The 22,714-nt window shown below is 51.4% G+C and overlaps 1 pseudogene and 1 gene segment (V, D, J or C); both read left to right on the top strand.

Annotated features, from left to right (window-relative positions):
• The first annotated feature begins 134 nt into the window (after window positions 1–134).
• Window positions 135–5,173, top strand: LOC123347660. The segment is given in 4 exon segments: window positions 135–180; window positions 273–568; window positions 3,122–3,212; window positions 5,082–5,173. Coding segments are annotated over 4 exon segments (525 nt in total).
• On the top strand, window positions 5,170–21,792 carry LOC123347659 (annotated as a pseudogene).
• The last annotated feature ends 922 nt before the right edge of the window (window positions 21,793–22,714 follow it).

Here is a 22,714-nt window from a genome sequence, read left to right as displayed (position 1 = left end):
TGAGGGAGACAGTTTCCTGTTTAAATCTGAGCCTCTCTCTGCCCAGGCTGCACCCGGAGACACAATCCGCAGCCCCTGGGTCTGTGCAGTGACCAGCCAGTCCCTGAGAACTTTCCCCTCCAGCACCAGGGAAAATGGGATTTTTGCTTCTGTTCATTTTCGCTGTAGCAGCTTTGGAAGGTATTTTCCTCCTCTGAATAACGGGCAGTGTCAAGAATATTGTGTTAACGCTGCTTTTTATACCGAAATTTACAACCTATCTTTATTCCCAGGTGTCCGGTCCCAGGTGCAGCTGGTGGAGTCCGGAGGGGATGTGAAAAAGCCCGGAGACTCTCACCGCCTCTCCTGCAAAGCCTCCGGGTTCACCTTCAGCAGCGCCTACATGAATTGGGTCCGACAGGCTCCCGGGAAGGAACTTGAATGGGTCGCTCATATAAACCCTAGTTTGGGTACTGCATACCCTGATTCAGTGAAAGGCCGATTCACCATCTCCAGGGATAATCCCAAGAGTGAGCTGTATCTGCAAATGACCGGCCTGAAGCCCGAGGACACCGCCCGCTATTACTGTGCGAGACACACAGTGACACGAAACCGGTTTGTGATCATACAATAACCCAGGCTGCGGAATCGCGCTTCTCCCGGCAGCCGCGCGGGGGCAGCAGTGACACACACCCCTCTCCGGGCTGGGACAGGAGACCCGGCACCCGGGTGAATGTAACACAAACCTCCCGGCAGTTTTAACCCTTCCGTTCCCGGGCAACGTGTCTCCCCTTCCTGCCCACAGCCCCGCTGGGTGCAGAGATCCCTCGCTTCATCTGTGAACCCCAATCCGGAGTGAGTCCTGTTCTGAGTCGCTCTCCCCTCGCTGACCTGGCTCGTTGGCTCCCCCGGGGCCCGTCTCGGTGTTAGACTCACAGGACAGCGTCTGTCAGTGTAAACGTGACAAGCGCATTGGGGTTCGCATCAGACCCAACGGATGGAGCGAATTCCCCCTGGGGCCAAATCCTCCGCTGGTGTAAAGTCACCGCAGCTGCTTTCACTAGTCTCGAGTTACTCCGGATTTACACTAACTGGACCACAAGACCTTCCGTTACACACTAACACTTCTACTACTGGGTAGTAAACAGAACCAAGAATGGGAATAGCCAATGATGCATCCGGCAAGCTCTGGGACACCCCTTCCTGCAGCAGTTTTGCATTGGAGTTGTGACGTAATGTGGATTTTATGTGATGACAGTGTTTTTAAAGAGCCGCTCATCTGTTAGAGTGTAACAATAGTTGTGTTTTACAAGGGTCCCCCAGGGTTTTCGTAATGCCCCTGCAATTTGTCACTCCCGTGTGGTCAAGATGTGGGAAAAATTGAGATCCAAACTCCAAAAGAGAGTAATTTCCTCTGCTGATGATATATTGGTGCAAGGGGACAATAGGGAGGAGGTTGATAGAATCACTGAGAATGTGATACAAATCATTCAGGATACTGGATTTAAAGCTAGTAGAGCCAAGGCTCAATTGGTACAGCAAGAGGTAAAATACTTAGGGATCATATTGAGAAAGGAAGGATGACCCCAAGATGCACAACGGGTGGAACTAATTGGAAAACTTCCCACCCCTACAGATGTGGCATCCTTAGGAGCCCTTTTGGGAACCCTGAACTTCTCGAAGGATTTCATTGAAATGTCTGTGCACAAGAGTCACCCGCTGTATTTTCTTCTAGCGAAAGGACAGAAAATGTGTAAATTATTAGGCATTAAGCAAAGGTTCCACACTGGGGGCCACCCCCAAGCCTCAGGGCAAGTGGAACAAACCAACCACACTCCAAAGGAAGCTTTAAGAAAAATGGTAAAAGAAAATGGAAAAGATTGGGATGAAAAACTGCCTATGATTCTAATGGCCCTGTGGTCAGCAAGTCACAGTTATACTCCCTTTGTAGCAATGACAGGAAGGGACAAGCGAACACCCCAGCAATGGTGGCTAGATGTAGATATTCCAGATGGGTGGCAACCCAAAGTGCTAAATGACCAATGGCTCCAGTCCCTTTTAGAGGCACTAACAGAAACCCACAAGGAAATAGCAGAACAATTGGGCCTTAATGTAAGAGAGGTGGATAAAAGGCTGGGCTGGGTGAAGAAGCCTGTTGAGTGGGAGGTTGGAGACCAGGTGCTGTATTGAATATGTGCAGAACAAGCTCATTCTTTGGGTATGAAATGAGAAGGCCCAGTGAACATTATGGAAAAGGCCAGCCCAACAATATACCAGGGAGAAATCTGAACAAAAAGGCTAAACAAGCCAAAGTTAAAATTGTTCCATTCTTCACAGCTTAAACCATGGGAAGGGGATTCCAAGCAGTAACCTCTAATTGTTACCCAACCGGGGGGCGGGGGAGGGGGTAGAAAATGTCTATTTTGTCTTTCAGAGTTCAAAAGGAAGAGAAGGAGGAGGAGAGAAGAAGAAGAAGGCTGGCGCCAGCAGAAGAGCACAAGTAACCTGGGCACCATAAAGAAGAAGCTTCTGTCACAACTCTGTGTGTGTTTGTGTGTGTGTGTGTGTAAATAGATAGATGGGGTGGATGGGGATAGATAGATCGATAAACAGATTATGTTATTTCTTGTTTGTCTGGTAGCCAACCCTGTTCGCTGGCCAGTCAACATCCATGCAGTCAATGCACGGGGAAATGATGTCTGGATGATGGGCCAATGTTGGATTAATCCATTAGTTTTCAATCATACCAGCTGTTGCTTGTGTTGGGAAAAGAGGTTTGCTCATTACTATAATGTAATGGCTGGCGGGCTAAAACCAGAAGCCTCTTCGAAATCTAGGTTGTCGTTGATGACTGAATACACTAATATTATGATGGGAAATTGTACGAGCCCTAAAGCCACTATATAGAATATTGATTGCCTTAAACTAGTACGGGAACAAGGAGAGGTCAGTCCTATTAGGGTTCCTGGGGTTTGCTTGGCATTCAGGAGGGGACATTGACATTAGGATGTTAGTGGGGTTCAGCGAGCCTCACTTGCTTCAAATCTGGGAATCAAGACCCAGCACACTGACTGTTCCCTCAGGGCAACAATTGGAAGTATCAGGAAACTGCACCAATGCGCCTTGGCATGCGGATATCCAGGACATCGGAGAACTGGAGTCCCAAGAATGGATGAAAGAAACCCACGGCAGTGAATGTACTAAAAACAGCCTAAAGTTCAACTACAATATCAGTAAAAACAACGAGGGGTCCTTGTGGCACCTTAGAGACTAACAAATTTATTTGGGCATAAGATTTCATGGGCTAAAATCCATTTCATAAGATGCATGGAGTGAAAAATACAGTAGGCAGGTATATATATTACAGCACATGATAAGATGGGAGTTGCCTTACCAAGAGGAGTGTCAGTGCTAACGAGGCTAATTCAATTGGAAGAGGCCAATTCCCAAAAGTTGACAAGAAGGGGTGAATATCAACAGAGGGAAAATTACTTTTCGTAGTGACCCAGCCACTCCCCGTCTTTATTCAGGCCTAATTTGATGGTGTCCAGTTTGCATATTAATTTCAGTTCAGCAGTTTCTCATTTAAGTCTGTTTTTGAAGTTTTTTGTTGAAGAATGGTGACTTTTAAGTCTGTTATTGAGTGTCCAGGGAGACTGAAGTTCTCTCCTACTGGTTTTTGAATGTTATGATTCCTGATGTCAGGTTTGTGTCCATTTATTCTTTTCCATAGAGACTGTCCAGTTCGGCCAATGTACATGGCAGAGGGGCATTGCTGGCACATGATGGTGTGGAAACAAGATTAAAGGGACTCATATTCAGGTATCTCAGTTGGGTCAAGACAAAGCAGTTAGGCTAACCCTCAACTCTCATAATGCAAGACTTCTACAAGCAGGGTTTACATCAGAAGCGGGTGGTAAACAGCAAAGCAGAGTCAGCTTGACCTGCCCTTGGAGATAATAATAAAATGTGAGAGTAGTGAGAAATACTGAAGCAACTTGAGCAAGGTATGAGGAAGGAAAATGTATAAACAAGACACAGTTGTTTGTCATTAATGTCTGTGACTAAATGCTATAAGCACTTGTGCTAAATTGTTTATTCTTTGGAGAACTACTGAGGCAGAGATGCTCTCTGTCTGTGTATTCTTCCCGTGCAATTGCCCGAAATAAACTGTAATCGGATTTGTTGCATCCAACCTGAGCGTGAAGACTCTGTTTTCTTCTGCAATTTGGTGCAGTGACTCGGATGGCGATCCCAGGCTGGGACGGCAACGCCAGGCTGGGACAGCGACCCCTACCATGGACCGTTCCCCTTCATACCCCAAGGTGCCATATGAGACGTATGAGACCTTTTGAAATCTCTGCTCTCCATTAATCAAATCACGTTCACACCTCTCAGTTACAGCAAACTGCTGCAAAACCACCATGAGGATTCTTCGCCTTAAGAGATTCTATAAGCAACAATTCTCCTTCATCTTGCTCCACAGACGCATCGCTCTGCTGAGCCACAACCAACTCCCTCTGAGTGTCCCTTAAAGCCAGAATCACCTCTGCCCATCCAGAGGGGTTTTATACAACCCCCTTCCAGGCACGCTGCTAGACTCCATAGTTAAAAGGTTAGAGGTGCTTTCTTTCCCTTTGCCGCCCTTCTTGCTGGCAAGAGGCGAGTTACCAAGCTCAACACACACAAGCTTTGGAATTATTTCCTTCGTATTAAAAGTTTCCACACTGTCAGTGGGTAAAACAGTCAAATCCCCTCCATGCTCTCCTGAGCCCTGGTCATGGGATCAACCTGGTTTAACGGAGTTGTCATAGCTTTACCCAGCAACACACTAGCAACAGGCACAATAGAAGCACCAGAATCGCCTGGTCCCTGGGACTTTGTTAAGACACTAGCGCCTATCTATCTCTCTATCCCCATACACCCCCTCTATCTATCGATCTATCCTTATTTCTCTAGTTACGGGTCTTCCCCCTTGTCTTGGACCCCCAGCCCCAGACATTGTGACCGCTCGGGGAAGGAGTTGCTGTTCCTTATAAGGAAGTGGATATGCAAATAAGAGTGTCCGTTTCCTGTTTAAATCTGTGCCTCTCTCTGGCCAGGCTACACCCAGATTCAGAATCCGAAGCCCCGGGTCTGTGCAGATACCAGCCAATCCCGTGAGAACCTTCCCCTCCAGCACCAGGGGAAATGAGGCTTTGGCTCCACTTTGTTCTCATTATAGCAGCTTTGGAAGGTAATTTCTCCCCTTAACTCCTGGCAGAGGCAGAGGAAGATTTTATTATTGCTATGGGTACTCATATGATTTATAACGTGGTTTATTTGCAGGTGTCCGGTCGCAGGTGCAGCTGGTGGAGTCCGGAGGGGATGTGAAAAAGCCCGGAGACTCTCTCCGCCTCTCCTGCAAAGCCTCCGGGTTCACCTTCAGCAGCTACCGGATGGACTGGGTCCGCCAGGCTCCTGGGAAGGGGCTGGAGTGGGTCACTCATATAAACCCGTTTGGGTACTGCATACCCTGATTCAGTGAAAGGCCGATTCACCATCTCCAGAGACAACCCCAACAACCTGCTGTATCTGCAACTGACCGGCCTGAAGCCCGAGGGCACCGCCTGGTATCACTGTGCTAGATACACAATGAACAGAAATCCACTCACAGCCATGCAAACCCCTGGGGCAGCACAGAGAGGGGCTGTCACTTGCTCACAGTTAAGAATGAGATTTTCCCCCGAGCTGACTACAGGAGTTAGATGCACAATTTGGGATTCCAGCTCACTTTGGTGGCTTTGAAATTCTTAGCCTAAATGGCCAACTACAAGACAAGCGACATTCTTGGCCACACTGAACATTGGTTTGTTAATACATAGGACGCACACAGACATTGCTACATACTCAAGACATTGAAGAGGACTCTCTGGATTCATATCATTTAGGGCCAGGTCAGGATATTACAAGCAACTAGTCTCTCCTCCTGTTTGTGGATAACACGTACCTATAACATAACCACACCTGCTCACTGACTGTGCCTAGCAAACCTGCTCCTTGACTTCACACCCATCCTTCTCGTGCAGCAAGCGGCCAGACAACAGCAGCGGCAGGTGCTTCCGAGAGAAGTTTCTTGTGAATAGGACAAATGAACTTTTCGCACATCAATGAAAATCCCTGGAAACAGTTCTGAAACCAAATCAGCCGTCAACGAAAAATCCCTTCCCCCCCACCCTCCTGCCCCATGGGTTACAGGAGACAAAAATGAGCAAGTTACATTAACCTAAAGGAAGAAAAGGAGGGAAATTTTTTCTCTGTTTATCAGAGCCACATGGGGGCAGCAGACTGTCATGTTCGATTATGAAGCATTTCTTCCCAAAGACCGAACCCGGGGACACTCACAGGGAATCATTGAAAATTCCACTCTTAGGTGCTGAGGACAAAGCGAGGGTTTAGTGTGTTTTCCTGGATTGGTGCCTACATTTCATTCATTTGCTCTGGCGTCCTCCATGACTGGGTCCCTCTAAATTCCGAGGTCATTTATTTGTAACGGCGCGAGAAGCTGAGGTTTAGTCAAATGATTTAACAAGTGGCACATGCAAATGAAGAAGGGAAATTGGCTGATAAAGGAGAGCAGGCGACCCTCACCGAAGAGCTGCCAGCAGAGGAAGGGTTACTGCTTTGCAGCCCACCAGGTTGGTGTGGAGAATGAAAATGATCTGTCTGCGGTTCTTCTTTTTGGCAGCTTTCTCAGGTGAGTGGAGGAGCCCACAGGTGTCTGGTTAGGACGGCTGGGCTAGGGCAGGGGAAATGGTTTTAAGGCTAGGATGTAGCAGAGGGATTCAGGAATTCTGGATTCCAAATCCTAGAGCTTTAAACAAATCACATAGGAAAGAATTTTAAAGCCAATAAGAGGATTTTGATACACAATTTTCATTATTATTAATGGGAAGTAGGTGTCAAAAACCCTTAGACAGCTTGAAAAATCTCAGGCTGGGTTTGTGCCTCAGTTTCCCCTCAGCAAAATCGGGAGGACTGCACTTTCCTCCTTCCCCGCAGTGCGGTGTGGATAAATCCGTCATTACCCACAAGCAGATCAGATACTGCCATGAGGAGGGCAATGGAAGGACTTGGATAAACTGGGGAAGAGGAGGAAAACAATGGAATTAACTGTGTTTTTATTGTTTTTTATTGACAGGTGTCAACTCCCAGATCCAGCTGACTCAGTCTGGGGCAGAAATCAAGAAGCCTGGAGAGTCTGCGAAGGTGACATGTAAAACCTCCGGCTACACCTTTACCAGCTACGACATTAACTGGTTTCGGCAGGCTCCCGGGAAAGGACTGGAGTGGATCGGAGATATTACTCCCAGCAGTGGCGGCACTAGATATGCCCAGGCCTTCCAGGGGCGATTCACCATCACCAGGGACACCTCCATAAGCACGGCCTATCTGCAGCTGGGCAGCCTGAGAACCGAAGACACGGCCACGTATTACTGTGCTAGGGACACAGTGACACAAACCACAGCTACAGCCATCCAAAAACCCTCAGTGAGAGAACCCAGGTCTCCTGCTAACACTGCAGCCCTCAGCCACACCGGGGAATGGTTACCCCTGTGAACAGACTCTGGGTAATTATCCCCAAGTGATTTAGGGTCAGTGAAAGCTAATGGGATTAGAACCTTAAGTGCCTAAATCACTTTTCAGGATATGACTCTATTCCCCGGACACAGTCAGATTTAACTGGAGGAGAAGGGGACCAGAACAATCCCAGCCCTTGGAGACGCTGGGTGTGCCAGGAAGAAGCTGCAGGAAACGTGTGTCTGCCACAGGATTGGACCCGTTGCCAGGGCGTTGTCCCCCCGCCTTCACCCCCAGCTCCGGGAGGGAAGGGAGCCCCGGCTATCGGAACCTGTTAGCGACCCTCACTGGGAGTGAGAGGAGGAGCCGAAGGACCCACCACACACAGGCTCCTTTAACTCCGTGTGTGGGAGGAGAGAGTCCCGGGGGAAGGGCGGTACCCAGGGAGTGCAGAGTGGGGGAGGGGGGCTGAAAGGACCCCAGGTCACTGTGTGCTGTCAGAATGAAGAGAGGCAGCCCCGGGAAAGGCCGCACTGACTCTGGGCTCACAGGCCGGGGCTTCCCTTCTTACAGAGAACACGGACACCTCAGAGGGACAGAGACCTGAATCTCTCTGAGCCCTGGAAACTTATGGGCCAGGTGGGACTCAGAGCGACGGAAGGGAAATCCCTGTGAAATAAACATCCGGGCGTTTTAATAGATCTGCTCCATCTCCGTCTTTATTTCCCCACCACTTCTGTGTCGGGCAGGTGAGTACCTGCTGTCAGTCCCTAAACCCCTGCGGTATTCAGGGGCCTGTTGGTGTCAGTGTTTTCCACACGAGTAGAGGATACACGGTCTAGCCCAGTATAAAGACATCAGAGGCAAATAGACAGGAGCCGTCACTGAAATTTCACACTTCTCAGAGCAGGGAATGGCCAGAATTGTCAATGGAGATTAAGGGAATTAGGTACCAACATCCAAATAAAACCAAATGGGACTTGGTGTGGGATTTTTAGAAACATCCAACTGCCTCAGCAGCACGAGTCCTGTTCGTTTTCCTCTGCACCATTGGAAATCACAGCCAGCACGTCTGTCGCTATTGACTCTTTGGGGCTGAGATTTGAAACCCAAACTACCATTTCAACCAATGGGACCCACCTGGCTGCGGGAGGGACGTGCTGGCCGCGGCTTCCCGCAGCCCCATTGGCCTGGAGCTGCGAACCAGGGCCAGTGGGAGCTGCCATGGGCCGAACCTGCAGACGCTGCTGCAGGTAAACAAACCCTATTGGCTGCCAGCGGATTTCCCTGATGGGCCACGTGCCAAAGGTTGCAGATCCCTGAAGTAGATCGAGGTAAGGACTTTGGGAGCCCTCATCCCCGCACTATCCCAGTGTTTCACCATCACTAGTGAATTTCAAGGTAGGGAAGCATTATTCCCATATCTCAGCTGAAGAACGGAGGCACTGAGAGATTAAAAGGGTGATTTTCAATGGGACAAACAGGAGTTAAGGTAGCCAATTCACACCGACTTTCAATGAGACTCAGCCCCCCTGACTGCCCTTTGGGCCTCTGAAAATCTCCTCCTAACTGACCATCCCAACACTCTTGTGGCCGGAGCCTGATGCTGTAAATCTGTGGGAACTAACTCCACAGCACAGGGCGACCTACAACCAGTGGGAAGTGGAAACTCTCTCTCTCCCTGGGCAAGTTATCGCAGAAGTGCCCGTTAGGGGGCGTATTGCTCCATTTCCTGAAGCGGATGACACTGATTGCTGCTGTCAGAGACAAGTGACTGGGAAACCCCGTCACCGCTTCCTCTCAGATCTCAAAGCGCTTTGCAGGGAGGTCAGCACCATTATCCAGGCGACTGGTTGCTCATTGATTCTTGGATTCCAAGGCCAGAATGGACCATTGCGAACATCTAATCGGACCTCCACAGGCCAGAGAATTTCCCCGAAAATAATCCCTCAGGCAGATCTCCCAGGGAAAAAACGTGCATTCTTGGTTAAGAAATGGTCAGCGATGGAGAACACACCAGGATCATCGGTGAGTTGGTCCAATGGCCAATTATTCTCACTTAGATATTTGCACTGTTTCCAGTCTGAATGTGTCGAGCTTCAACTTCCAGCCGTTGGTTCCTGTTATACCCTTTGTCTGTCAGATTAAAGAGCCCAGGATTAAATATTTGCTCCCCATGGAGGAGCTGATCCGATGTCAATGCAGTCAAGGCCACGTCCCTTCTCAGTTCAGGGGGGTTTGGGTCTGAACGTTACGCACATTCTTTACATGCGCCCCGGAATCGGAGGGCAAGAAATTTGATAGCTCAGGGAAGGAGTTTGTGTCTCTTATAAGGAGCGTCTTATGCAAATAGGAAGGGACACTTCCTGTTTAAATCTGTCCCTCTCTCTGCCCAGGCTGCACCCAGAGAGACAATCTGCTACCCCCACTGTCTGTGTAGTTACCAGCCAGTCCCCTGAGAACTTTCCTCTCCAACTCCAGGGAAAACAAGACTTTGGCTCCTTGTAGCAGCTCTGGAAGGTATCTTCTCCCCTGGAAAGCAGTGGCAGGGCAAGGGAGCAGTCTATTATCGCTATTACTATTAATATGATTTATATTCCCAGGTGCCCGGTCATAGATCCATCCCCCGGACCCCCAAGTTTATGTGAAAAAGCCCAGAGACTCTGTCCGCCTTTCCTGCAAACCCACCGGGTTCACCCTCAGCAGCTACTGGATGAACTGGGTCCGCCAGGCCCCTGGGACGGGATTGGAGTGGATCGGGGAAATACACCCAACTTCAACTACCATCAACTATGCCCAGCCCTTCAAGGGACACGTCACCATCTCCAGGGACAACTCCAACAACCTGCTGTATCTGCAACTGACCGGCCTGAAGCCCGAGGACACCGCCCGATATCACTGTGCGGGACACACAGGGAGGGGAAGCCGGGCTGAGCTCAGACAAAAACCTGCCCTCCCTGTCTGTATGTGTATATATATATTACAGGGCCGCCCAGAGTGGGGGCAAGTGGGGCAATTTGCCCCAGGCCCCTGGCCCCGCAGGGGCCCCCATGAGAGTTTTTTGGGGCCCCTGGACCAGGGTCCTTCACTCGCTCCGGGGGCCCCGGAAAACTCTCGTGGGGCCCGGGCCCCCGGAACTTCTTCGCTCCCAGTCTTCACTGGCGGAGGGCCCTTCCTCTCCGGGACAGAAGGACCCCTCTGCCGCCGAATTACCGCCAAAGCGGGACCCGCAGCTGGAGTGCAGCCGGGTCTTCGGTGGTAATTGGGCGGCAGCGGGGGGTCCTTCTGTTCTGGGACCCACCGCTGAAGTGCCCCGAAGACCCACAGTGGGGGCTGCACTTTGGGGGCGGGTCCCGCTTCAGGGGTAATTTGGCGGCAGGAGGTCCCCGCCATGGGTCTTTGGGGCACTTTGACAGCGGGTCCCAGAACAGAAGGATCCCCCCTCTCCCCCCCGCCGTTGACTTACCGCTGAAGCATGGCCTCCTGCGGTCGAAGACCCCGGGCCCCCAGAATCCTCTGGGCGGCCCTGATATATATCCTCAATATATGTTCCATTCCATGCATCCGAAGAAGTGAGCTGCAGCCCACGAAAGCTTATGTGAGCTGTAGCTCACGAAAGCTCATGCTTAAATAAATTTGTTAGTCTTTAAGGTGCCACAAGTACTCCTGTTTTTTTTGCGGATACAGACTAACAAGGCTGCTACTCTGAAACCTGTCAAATAAATGTGTTAGTCTCTGAGGTGCCACAAGGACTCCTGTTCTTTTTGACGATACAGACTAACAGGGCTGCTACTATGAAACCTGTCTAAGCACAAACTCTCCGCTGGGGGGCGCTGCAGTTCTACAGCTCGCTGCGGAGAAAGGGAGAAAATAATCGCTCCCCCCTGAGCTGCCTGTCTGTGACTCACACACAGACACAGACACAGACACAGACCAACCGCCCTCTTAGCAGAGACCAGCCCGCAACTTCCCCTTGCCCCCCAACACACTCTGTGCCCCTCACTCCGCCCCTCCCCGCCTTTCCTCCCCCCCCTCCGCCTCCCAATATCCCCGGCTGAGAGAACCGACATTACAGTGGATTAAATCACGTTATTTGAACCCCTCCCTAGCAGCCAGGCGGAGGGTCTCCAGGCTGCCCTAGAGATACGGACACCTCATTCCTGTTCTAACCCCTCGGGAGCGCTAGAAAACCGCAGCCCGGGCAGACAGGTTTGAATTCTGGAAGGAGCCTACGGGCGCTGGACAGCGACCTGCCAGGGGCTTTCGATGTGTGTTCAGGGCTCGATCCACAAGGTGAATTCAGCACCTACCTGCCGCCTTATGTGCCCAAATCGGACATGCCACCGAGACCCTCAAAGCCGGCACCGGAATCCCCTAGGCGCCTGGCGGGGAGATGTGCTGGGCAGAGAGAGCAGGAAAGCGAGTCACTGCACAGCGCAGGGGTCAGGACACTCTCTGGGACTCAGGAGATTCAAGTCCCTGCTATAAGCCCTGTTGTGTCAATCCTAGAACACCCCCACCCACCCCCCCACACGCACATCCCGCACACACACATCCCGCACACACACCCCCACACACCCCGCACACACACACACACACACCGCACACACACACACATCCCGCAAACACACATCCCGCACACATACACACACACACACCGCACACACACATCACACACACACACACACACACACTCCGCACACACACATCCCGCACACACACCCCCACACACCCCGCACACACACACACACACACCGCACACACACACCCCGCACACACACACACATCCCGCAAACACACATCCCGCACACACACACACACACACACACACACCGCACACACACATCACACACACACACACACACACTCCGCACACACATACAATTCGATCTCCAATGACCACACTCACACCCCAGAAAACATACACGAGGGAAAGGAATAGAGCGAGCAGAACCAAGGAGAGAAATAAAACCGAACTCCCTGCTGGCGCTGGCAGTGACCATTGGAGCCAGGAGTAGGGGACAGACCGTGACACCCTTATGCTGGCTGGCACCTCACCCTGGGTATAACCCGCCTGCTGGACACAAATACTAGCGGGGGTCAGGTATTTCCATAGGATTCAGTAACGCGGGACCAATCTTCCCCGGCCTTACAGAGCCCACAGCGCTGCTCAGAGACCCAGCGAGCTGCTGTCTCCCTTCGGGACCCTTCACTATCCCAACCCAGCTCACAGATTTTACAAACCAGTCTCTGCAGAGGGTCCCCCACCCCGAAAGGGAACGGAGCCCGGCATCGGAGCCCGCTGCCTCTCACCCGGGGGGGGACACTCACGGCCTGACCTCGGGGGCTACCGCTCTCGCAGCAACAGAGGGGACCCAGACCCCAAATCCCCACTAATGTTAAGGTGCTGCTAGAATAATAATAATTCTGTCTTCTAGTCCAGCGTTGCTAGACGGACTTCAATGACCGTTCTCCAATTCTTCTAGCTGAACTGCCACCACCGAGCTAGTCCAGAGCGGTTTCCATGCCTAGATCTCAAAGCCCCGACGAAGGAGGGTCAATATCATTTCCCCCATTTCAGAGACATACAAACTGAGGCACAGGGAGTGTAAGTCTCTTGTCCAGGATCACCCATCGTACGAGGAGCAGAACCAGGAACAACCCGCCCGATCCTCAAGCACCAGGCTCATGTCCCCTCACGGGATCACGCTGCTCCAAGGGTCTCACAAGAGCAGAGGGACCCGCAGACAGGAGTTAGTGGAAGGGGAACAATCAATGAGGAGTTTTGTCTCTAAAAAGCAGCTGGGATCATTGTAGAGCCCACTGCAGCAATGTCCCTGTGAGTGGAGTTCTTACCCTTCTCCGGTACCCAGAGAACCCTTTCCCACTGCACCCGCCGCCGGGAGGCGGAGTTCGCTGAGGGCTCAGGTCCAAGATGTGTCTTATAAACAGGACGAGATGCAAATCCAGCGCCTGGGCGCGCTATAGAAACCCCGCGATCTCCGGGACCCCGCAGTGTGGGGAGGGACAAGTCCCGGTGTCCGTGCAGATCCCACCAGAGACACCCCCAGCATCAGCAACATGAGTCTGTGGCTGAGCCTCGCTTTCTTCCTAGCGGCCCTTCCAGGTAATTTTCTCCCTTCCCCGGGACAGGGACTGGAGACACCAGGGGAGGCTGCACATCCCTGCCCCGACCCAGAGCGCGGTGACGTCACTGGGAACCTGTCTGCTGCTTCCCAGCGGCTCTGAGCCGGGCCGGGGGTGAATGTGATTCTCCTTCTGTCTTTCCAGGTGTCCGGTCCCAGGTGCAGCTGGTGGAGTCCGGAGGGGATGTGAAAAAGCCCGGAGACTCTCTCCGCCTCTCCTGCAAAGCCTCCGGGTTCACCTTCAGCAGCTACTGGATGCACTGGGTCCGACAGGCTCCCGGGAAGGGGCTGGAGTGGGTCGCAGAGATCCGCAATCCTGCTTCTAGCTCAGCAGCATATTACAGTGATGCGGTTAAAGGGCGATTCACCATCTCCAGGGACGAGTCCCGCAGCTCGGTGTATCTGCAGATGAACAGCCTGAGAGCCGAGGACACCGCCCGGTATTACTGTGCGAGAGACACAGCGATATGAAATCCACTGCGCTTAGCACAAAAACCCTCCCGCTCGGTGCCCCCAGCCGCTGCCAGCACAGAGCCGAACCCGGAGTGTGAAGTCCCCGGTCCTTCATCCGGGCTTCGCTCCTCTGAACATTCACGGTGATGATGAAAGACCCGCGGTTCCGACAGAACCGAGACCCCCTCCCTTATACATTTCCTCGGGGTGCGGAAATAGAATTCGTCTCCACAGTGTTATTCACACTCAGCCGCCCGACCTCTCCCTGCCTCGCCAGCAAACCGAGCTGGCGAAGACAGGCAGGAAGCAGGAGCCAGACGGCTAAGGTGGAACCTGATTGAAATCGACTTTTTCACACCGTGGTTTTCCCACCGTTTGCACACACCTGACGAAGGCGGAATTGTGTTTCTGGAACACGCTGCTTCATCTGCAAGCCACTGGGGTTCCGGAATAGCCAATGCCACGTCCCGGAGGAGGGGGAATCGTTCCACTGGTCCCGAATTCAAAGACAAAACGTGGGAATTCCCTATACAGAATCTAGTGGGTTCATCTTTTTTCCCACTCCAAGTGTCTTGCACATGCCCATGGCTAATGAAATACCCCTTGTACAGAGAGCCTCTCGTTTGGAGAACTGCCTGCTTCTCTGAGCGCACAGTAAATTGTCACCGCTACTGTCTGGTGAATCCATGTGCTAGACAGTCCTTCTGCGGGTCTGTGGGTCAATAAAGCTGTTTAAACTGAAACCACATTCAAGATTACAGCTGGGCAGGACACGCGCTGGCTCACAGCGGTGTCAATTGTAACTTATTTTCCTTCCTTCAGCCCTTTTCTGCAGAAGTTAGGCCGCTGACTAAGAGGGGCAAGGTGCAGGGGGCTATTTAACACGAGAGCTGGGAAGGAGCCAGACCTGGAGTATCACAACATACAACGTGGGGAGAGCTAACAAGGCGGACTGCTCCATTCCGGCAGAGCTGCCCTCCCTACATATTTACAGACTCAGCTGTGAAGTGATGCGTTCTGCTCCCATTCAGTCAAAGGCAAAACGCCCATTGGCTCAGTGGCACTGGGATTCCGTCCCCAGTGATGGAAAAACGTGTCAGAGTCGTGACAGAGGCACAAGCGGGCAGAATTGTGTTTGCGTGGGGAAAAGGAACGATTTCAAGATCTGCCATTTGTTCTGTGTGTCTGTCTGTGAGATATATGGAGAGAGTAAAAAGGGAACGTTTAAAGTGATAGAGAGAGAGGGAGAAATCCGGGGGGGGAGAGCACTAGAGGAATCTCACGGACTTTCCCTACTCACCTAGGCGAATCCTCCCTTGTTCTCTCTAGGATAGATTAACCCACTGGGCAGATACGTCAATACAAGGCTTGTAAACCACTCAATTCCTCAGTACTGGGTCGAAGAGATGTAAGTGGCTCAGAGATCTGCCCATGGGGCCTCTGAACAGTGTAGGGAATTTAACCCATAACGTCATAATGGACAATACGTTTTTAACTGTGAGAGTAATTAACCATTGAAACAATTTATCACGGGTGGTGGCGGATTCTCCATCACTGACCATTTTTAGATCAACGTTGGAAGAGTTTGTTGTTGTTTTTTTCCCTAAAAAATCTGCTCTGGGAATGTTTGCAGGAAGATCTGAGTTTTGTGTTATACAAGAGGCCAGACTAGCTGCTCGCAATGGTCCCTTTGGGACTTAGAATCTATGAAACCCACTGAGTGAAACTCAAGGAAACATAAATCATTTGGGTTTGGCGTGTTCATGTCTCTGTTAGAGCATTCCATGCAAATTACTCCCTTACATTTCCTCTTTAAAGCCAGCGATTCCCCAGACCCTGCAGCTCTGGGGTTCCTGTCCGCAGCCCCTGTGTCTGCCCAGACCTGCCAAACCCCACGAGAACTCTCTCCACACTAGGAACATGGCACTGTGGTTATTTTTCCTTCTCATTGAAACAGCTTCCACAGGTGCACTGATTTCCTGAGGACACTGGGGACCCCAACGTTTGTTACAATCTCACTAGGAACCAGGGTCTCTAGGAATCTCATTGTGTCTTTATTTTCAGGTGCTTTTTCACAGGTTCAGCTGGTGGAGTCCGGAGGGGGTGTGAAGAAACCCGGAGACTCTCTCCGCCTCTCCTGCAAAGCCTCCGGCTTCACCTTCAGCAGCTACTGGATGCAATGGGTCAGAGAGGCCCCTGGACAGGGACTGGAGTGGATCGGGGAAATACACCCAACTTCAACTACCATCAACTACGCCCAGCCCTTCAAGGGACGCTTTACCATCTCCAGGGACAACCCCAACAACCTGCTGTATCTGCAAATGGCCGGCCTGAAGCCCGAGGACACCGCCCGGTACCACTGTGCGAGACACGCAGTGAGCAGAAAGCTAGTGCGGTCCGGACAAAAACTGATTTGGAAGCCGGTGTAATCTTCGCAATGACCTGCACGAGTCAGTAGTGTCCTAGTCAGTTACTTAAAGGACGAGGATTATAGGGTTTCTTCTTCAGCTTCTCATTAGCCCTAAACATCTTTGCAGGTAGCAGCGCAGCGTCACCATCCATTGCTGCCCACGTGCTCTGCCTCCTGGTCTGACCGACTCTCACAATATTTCCCTGTCGGTATCCGAGCATCTCTTTGACTTCTACGGTGTCACCAGCAGCTTAGTCTTTTTCATTGCAACGAATCCTGCACCCTGACTTCCCATCCCAGACTCCTTCCGACTTCTTCATGTGTCTGGAATCATTACACCTCACACCGGACATCTTCCGAAGAACTCTCACCTCTGCTTCTTTTACTGCAGCTGCTTCTAGACCACACAGAAGTGCTGTTTGCAGGCTGGTTAGATGCATTTTCACCGTAGTTCCACATTTAATCTTTATCGCGCATGTGGATGGCACATATTACTGGTGAGTAATTTTGTATGAATCAGTAAAATCAGACAACTCTTCTTGTTTGGGGTGCATGGAGGCAGAGGACAGGAAATTTACTCCATTCACAGAGCAAGTTTCTGGCTCTTTTAAGGAGCGGGATATGCAAATAGGGGTGAGATTTTCTATTTAAATAGTTTTCCCCGGCTGCACCCGGAGAGACAATCCGCAGCCCCCTGGGTCTGTGCAGACAGCAGCCAATCCCCCTGAGAACTTTCCCCTCCAAAACCAGAGAAGATGAGACTTTGGCTGCATTTAGTGCTCATCGTTGAGGCTTTGGAAGGTTTTCTCTCCTCTCCCAGGCGTTGCAGGGACAGGGGATGGGTTAGCTCAGGGGGTTGAGCTTTGGCCTCACCCAGGGTTGTCAGTTCAATCCTTGAGGGGGCCACTTAGGGATGTGGGAGAAAAATCTGTCTGGGGATTGGTCCTGCTTTGAGCAGAGGGTTGGACTAGATGATCTCCTGAGGTCCCTTCCAACCCTGATGCTCTATGATTCTGTCTGGTAGCTCCTGAAGCCATTTCTAAGCCTCTCTTTAGTCCCAGTTGTCCAGTCACAGCATCAGCTGGAGGAGTCCAGAGGGGATGAGAAAAAGACCAGAGACTCTCTCTGCCTCTCCTGCAAAGTCTCTGGCTTCACCTTCACTGAATATAATAGAAACTGGACCCGTCGGACCCTGGGAAGGGAGTGGGATGGGTCGCTTATAGAAGCGGGGATGAGGATAGGTGTTGTACGTCATTCAGTGAGAGGCCGATTCACCATCTCCAGGGAAGGAAAGAAAGAAAGGGGTTAGTCTCTAAGGTGCCACAAAGACTCCTCTTTGTTTTAGCTGATACAGACTAACACAGCTACCCCTCTGAAACCCATCTCCAGGGGCCATCCCATCCCAACTACCTGCTCTATCTGCGGATGACCAGCCCTAGAGCCGAGGGCACCGCCCGGCATCTCTGTATGGGGGAGAGGCGGAGCACATAGAGTGATTGATCCCGTGGGATATTCCAGCTGAATATGTAGATTACACTAGAACTGCGTGTCTCTGTCCTGTCCTGGTGTGGGATTACTGGGGAGCCAATACAAAGCCAATAGTATTCTTTACAAAGGGGTCTAAGGGAGTTAGGCACCCGCCAATCAGTCAGAGTAGCACAGATTTCTCCTCTGCTAGCCTTGGGAAAGCCCGGCGTGAGGGAATAGCTAGATGCTTGAAAGAGAAAGGGGTTTGTGTCTCTTATAAGGAGCAGGATATGCAAATAAGGGGCCATATTCCTGTTTAAATGTGTCTCTATCTCTGCCCAGGCTGCACCTGGGGAGACAATCCACAGCCTGCAAACGGAGACACAGCTGATGATGTACTCAGTGGGAAGCTTTCCACTAACTTGCAATGGGCTTTCCATCAGGGGCCAGAAGAATGTAACAGGCTTTTCTTATACTGTACTAGACAATTTTGCTTGGCTTAATCAGGTCATCAAACCAGCAGTTTTCTCAGGGGAAGGAATGTTGACTAATAGCTGCATTGGGAAAAGGTCCAAGGCCGCTTGAAGGCAATGGAAGGACTCATTCCATTCATGTCAGTGACTTTGGATCATACCCAGAGTAACAGATTTTCCCCTCTTAGATCCACATATGGGAGCAATCTGTCACAGCAAAACTGTCCTGCATAATACTCACCAGCAACTACACTCCACACAACAGAAACACTAACCAACCCCTGCAACAAACCCCGTTGCCAACTCTGTCCACATATCTATTCAAGGGACACCATCATAGGATCCAACCACATCAGCCACACCATCAGGGGCTCATTCACCTGCACATCTACCAATGTGATATACGCCATCACGGGCCAGCAATGCCCCTGTGCCATGTACATTGGTCAAACCAGACAGTTTCTATGCAAAAGAATAAATGGACACAAATCAGACACCAAGAACTGTAACATTCTAAACCCAGTAGGAGAGCACTTCAATCTCCCTGCACACTCAGTAACAGATTTAAAAGTGGCCATTCTTCAACAAAAAAACTTCAAAAACAGACTTCAATGAGAAACTGCAGAACTGGAATTAATCTGCAAAGTTGGCACCATCAAATTAGGCCTGAATAAAGACTGGGAATGGCTGGGTCACTACAGAAAATAGTTTTCCCTCTGTTGATACTCACCCCTTCTCATCAACTGTTGGGAATGGGCCACATCCACCCTAACTGAATTGATCTCCTTAGCACTGACCCCACTCTTGGTAAGGCAAGTCCCACCTTTTCATGTACTGTGTGTTTATACCCACTACTGTATGTTCCACTCCATGCATCTGATGAAGTGGATTTTAGTCTATGAAATCTTATGCCCAAATAAATGTGTTAGTCTCTAAGGTGCCACAAGGACTCCTCGTTGTTTTTACTGATACAGACTAACACGGCTGCCCCTCTGAAACCTCTTCTCAGCATTTCCTGTAATCTCAGCATTTCCTAGGGCAGAGGTGGGCAAACTATGGCCCGTGGGCCACATCCAGCCTGCGGGATCTTCCTGCCCATCCCTTGAGCTCCTGGCTGGCGAGGCTAGCCCCCGGCCCCTCCCCTGCTGTTCCCCCACCCCGCAGCCTCAGCTTGCTGTGTTGCCAACACTCTGGGCAGTGGGGCTGCAATCTCCTGCTGGACAGTGCAGCTGCAAGAGCCGCCAGCCTGCTCCGGTGCTCTAGACTGCGCGGCGGCGTGTCTGGCTCCAGCCAGGCAGTGCAGCTGCCTTTCCTGGTTCTCTGAGCAGTATGGTAAGAGGGAGCGGGGGTCCCTGGGGGCAGTCAGGGGACATGGAGCAGGGGGTGGTTGGATAGCATGGGAGTTCCAGGGAGCCTGTCGGGGACAGCGGTGTGGATAGGGGTGGGGCAGTAGGGATGGGAAGTGGGAGGGGGCAGGGGCCAGGCTGTTTGGGGAGGCACAGCCTTACCTACCCGGCCCTCCGTACGATTTCAGAACCCCGATGTGACCCTCAGGCCAAAAGGTTTGTCCATCCCTGTCCAAGGGGGTAGGTGAGGCACCTCCCCGCTCAGCACGCTGGCTTTTGCAGCTCCCATTATCAAGTCACCTCTACAACATGCATGTTACCTCCAGGGCAGGCAAAATTCCCAGATCTGACAGTTGGCCACCTGAGGCCAGGGCAATAGAGTTTGAACTGATGACCAGAGTGGCTAGAACAGGCTTTGTGGGACGCTTCTGGAGGCCAGTCAGAGCAGATTAGGTGTCCTTGGCTACACTTACATGTTATACCGCAATAAAGCCTCCTAGAGCGCCATGGTGCTCCAGCAGGAGTGGATCAAACGTTATTCCTCTCACTGAGGTGGAGAACCAGGAGCGCTCCAGCCATGGAGTCAGAGTGCGCTACATGCCTTGCCAGTGTGGACGGGGAGTGAGGGTCAGCGCTCTAGGTGGCTTTATTGCGTTATAACGTGCAAGTGTAGCCAAGGCCTAAGACTCTTTCCTTACGCTAGACATTTCTTGCCCAAGTTAATCATGGCACCCAACCAGCTGCTGTGTCAGGAATATCCATCCGTCGCTGCATCAGGGAACGGCCCAAGGCCAATGAAGGTAATTGATGGACCCGTTCCATTCATTCCCGTGATCTTTGCATCACACCCACAGTAACAGATTGTTTTATCTCTTAGATACACACATGTCCCCCCCTCCCTCAGGCACCCTCATATCTGAGCACCTCCTACTTTCTATCTCATCTATCCTCCCTGCACCCCACAGAGGGAGGAAAGTCCCATTATCCCCATTTCACAGCCGGAGAACTGAGGTACAGCAATGGGAGTTGGGTGCCTGGGGGGCTTTGGAAAATCCCACTAGACTCTAGAGCCTTAAATAAGTGACTTGTTGCTTCGGGTGACACAGGACGTCTGGGCTAGAGGAGCGAAAGGAGCCTCGGCATTCACAGCCCCAGGTGGGCGCCCTGCCCCCTGAACGATCCTTCCTCGCTTCCTCGTGCCACTTTCTGAACCCACAGGCAGGTACATTGAGCTCTTGAAGTGAGGAAGTTTTCTGGGTCCCAAGGAGGGGGATATGCAAATGCAGGACAGGAACCTGTTTAAATCTCTCTCTCTCTCTTCCCCGGTTGCAACCCGGGAGTCTGTCCCGAGCACCCTGGGTCTGTGCAGACACCAGCCAACACCCCCCGCCCCCGAGAACTTTCCCCTCCGACCTCCGGGAAAATGAGACTTTGGCTAACGTTAATTCTCCTTGCTGCGGCGTTGGAAGGTATTTTCTCACCGATCAATGTATTGAAGCGCGAGGGTGACGCTGCGATTTATAACATCGCTTCACTCTGGGTCTCACACCTTTCCCGGAACATGTGCTTCATGTGGCTGATTCTTCTCCCGTTCACTTACATTCGCTGCTTGAATCCGCTGCTGATTTTTATCGTATTTACTATTTGCCTCTTTTCCCTTCTCCCCCAGGGGCCCGCTCCCAGGTGGCTCTGACCCAGTCGGGGCCAGCGCTGAAGAAGCCCGGAGAGTCCCATGCGCTGCAATGTGCCACCAGCGGGTTCGCTCTGAGCAGCACCTGGATGGGCTGGGTCAGACAGGAGCCGGGAAGGGGCTGGAGTGGCTGGTTGAGTATTATGATGAGTCAGAAAACCAGCACTACGCCTCCTCCAGCCAGGGCCAATTCAGAGCCTCCAAGGACAGCACCAGCTTCTACCTGCACGTGAGCAGCCCGAGAGCGGAGGACACCGCCGTGTGTTAGTGCGCCAGAGACGCGCACAGTGCGGGGAAGCCAGTCCCGGCTCAGACAAAAACCTTCCTGGCAGCCGCAGAGGAAGTTCTCCGCCTGGGGGCACTAATGAGTCCCAGACAGGAAGGAACCGCGTGATGGGAGCATCGGAGAGAAAGGGTCAGGGTAGAAATGCAGGTCCCCGGATTATAGGTATTTCCAGGCCAGCAGCATTTCTAAATGCACCTTATTCATCCTTCACTCTGGAATTGCTCTGTACGTCAGACACGGCCATGCAAAGAGTTCCTCTCACTCCCTTTTCTGTTGCAAACACGCCCAAAAGAAAACAGAAACACAGAGAGAGAAAGAGAGATCAATGCGCACATAAACACCCTAACACAGACACCGCGTGAATATACACACAAATAAACACAGTTACAAACCCAAATATAGATACCAACATATATGAACGCATAAACACTCCCACACTGTCACACAAACACACACACACACGCACACACATACACACACTTAGTTCTTCAAGCCCCCATACAAACACCTATACACATCAACACACACACACAGTCACACAAGAACCCACACATACAAGTCTCCACACCTTCAAGCACTCACAGATATATATATGTGTGTATAGGTGTTTGTATGGGGGCTTATATACATATATATAAACACACGCAAATGCATATTCAGAGAGAGCGAGAGACAGCGAGCTCTCAGACAAGTTCTGGGAGTGTTTAAGGTGAAAATAATGGAATGAAAAGACTTAGCCAAATTCTGCTCTCACTGAAACTGGCCCAATAAAGAATCGGTGCCCTGAAGTAAATTCCAGTTTTATCCTGAGTATCTGAGAACAGAATCTGACCTTGCACGGAGTGGGAACCATCCAACCAGTTTACAGAGATGATGTCCTGCCCTCATCTACCCTTTACTGTGC

The sequence above is a fragment of the Mauremys mutica genome, chromosome 13, assembly GCF_020497125.1.
Source record: "Mauremys mutica isolate MM-2020 ecotype Southern chromosome 13, ASM2049712v1, whole genome shotgun sequence".
In the NCBI taxonomy this organism is placed as follows: Eukaryota; Metazoa; Chordata; order Testudines; family Geoemydidae; genus Mauremys; species Mauremys mutica.
The sequence above is the reverse complement of the archived record's forward strand: the minus strand, read 5'-3'. Positions and strand labels throughout refer to the sequence as shown.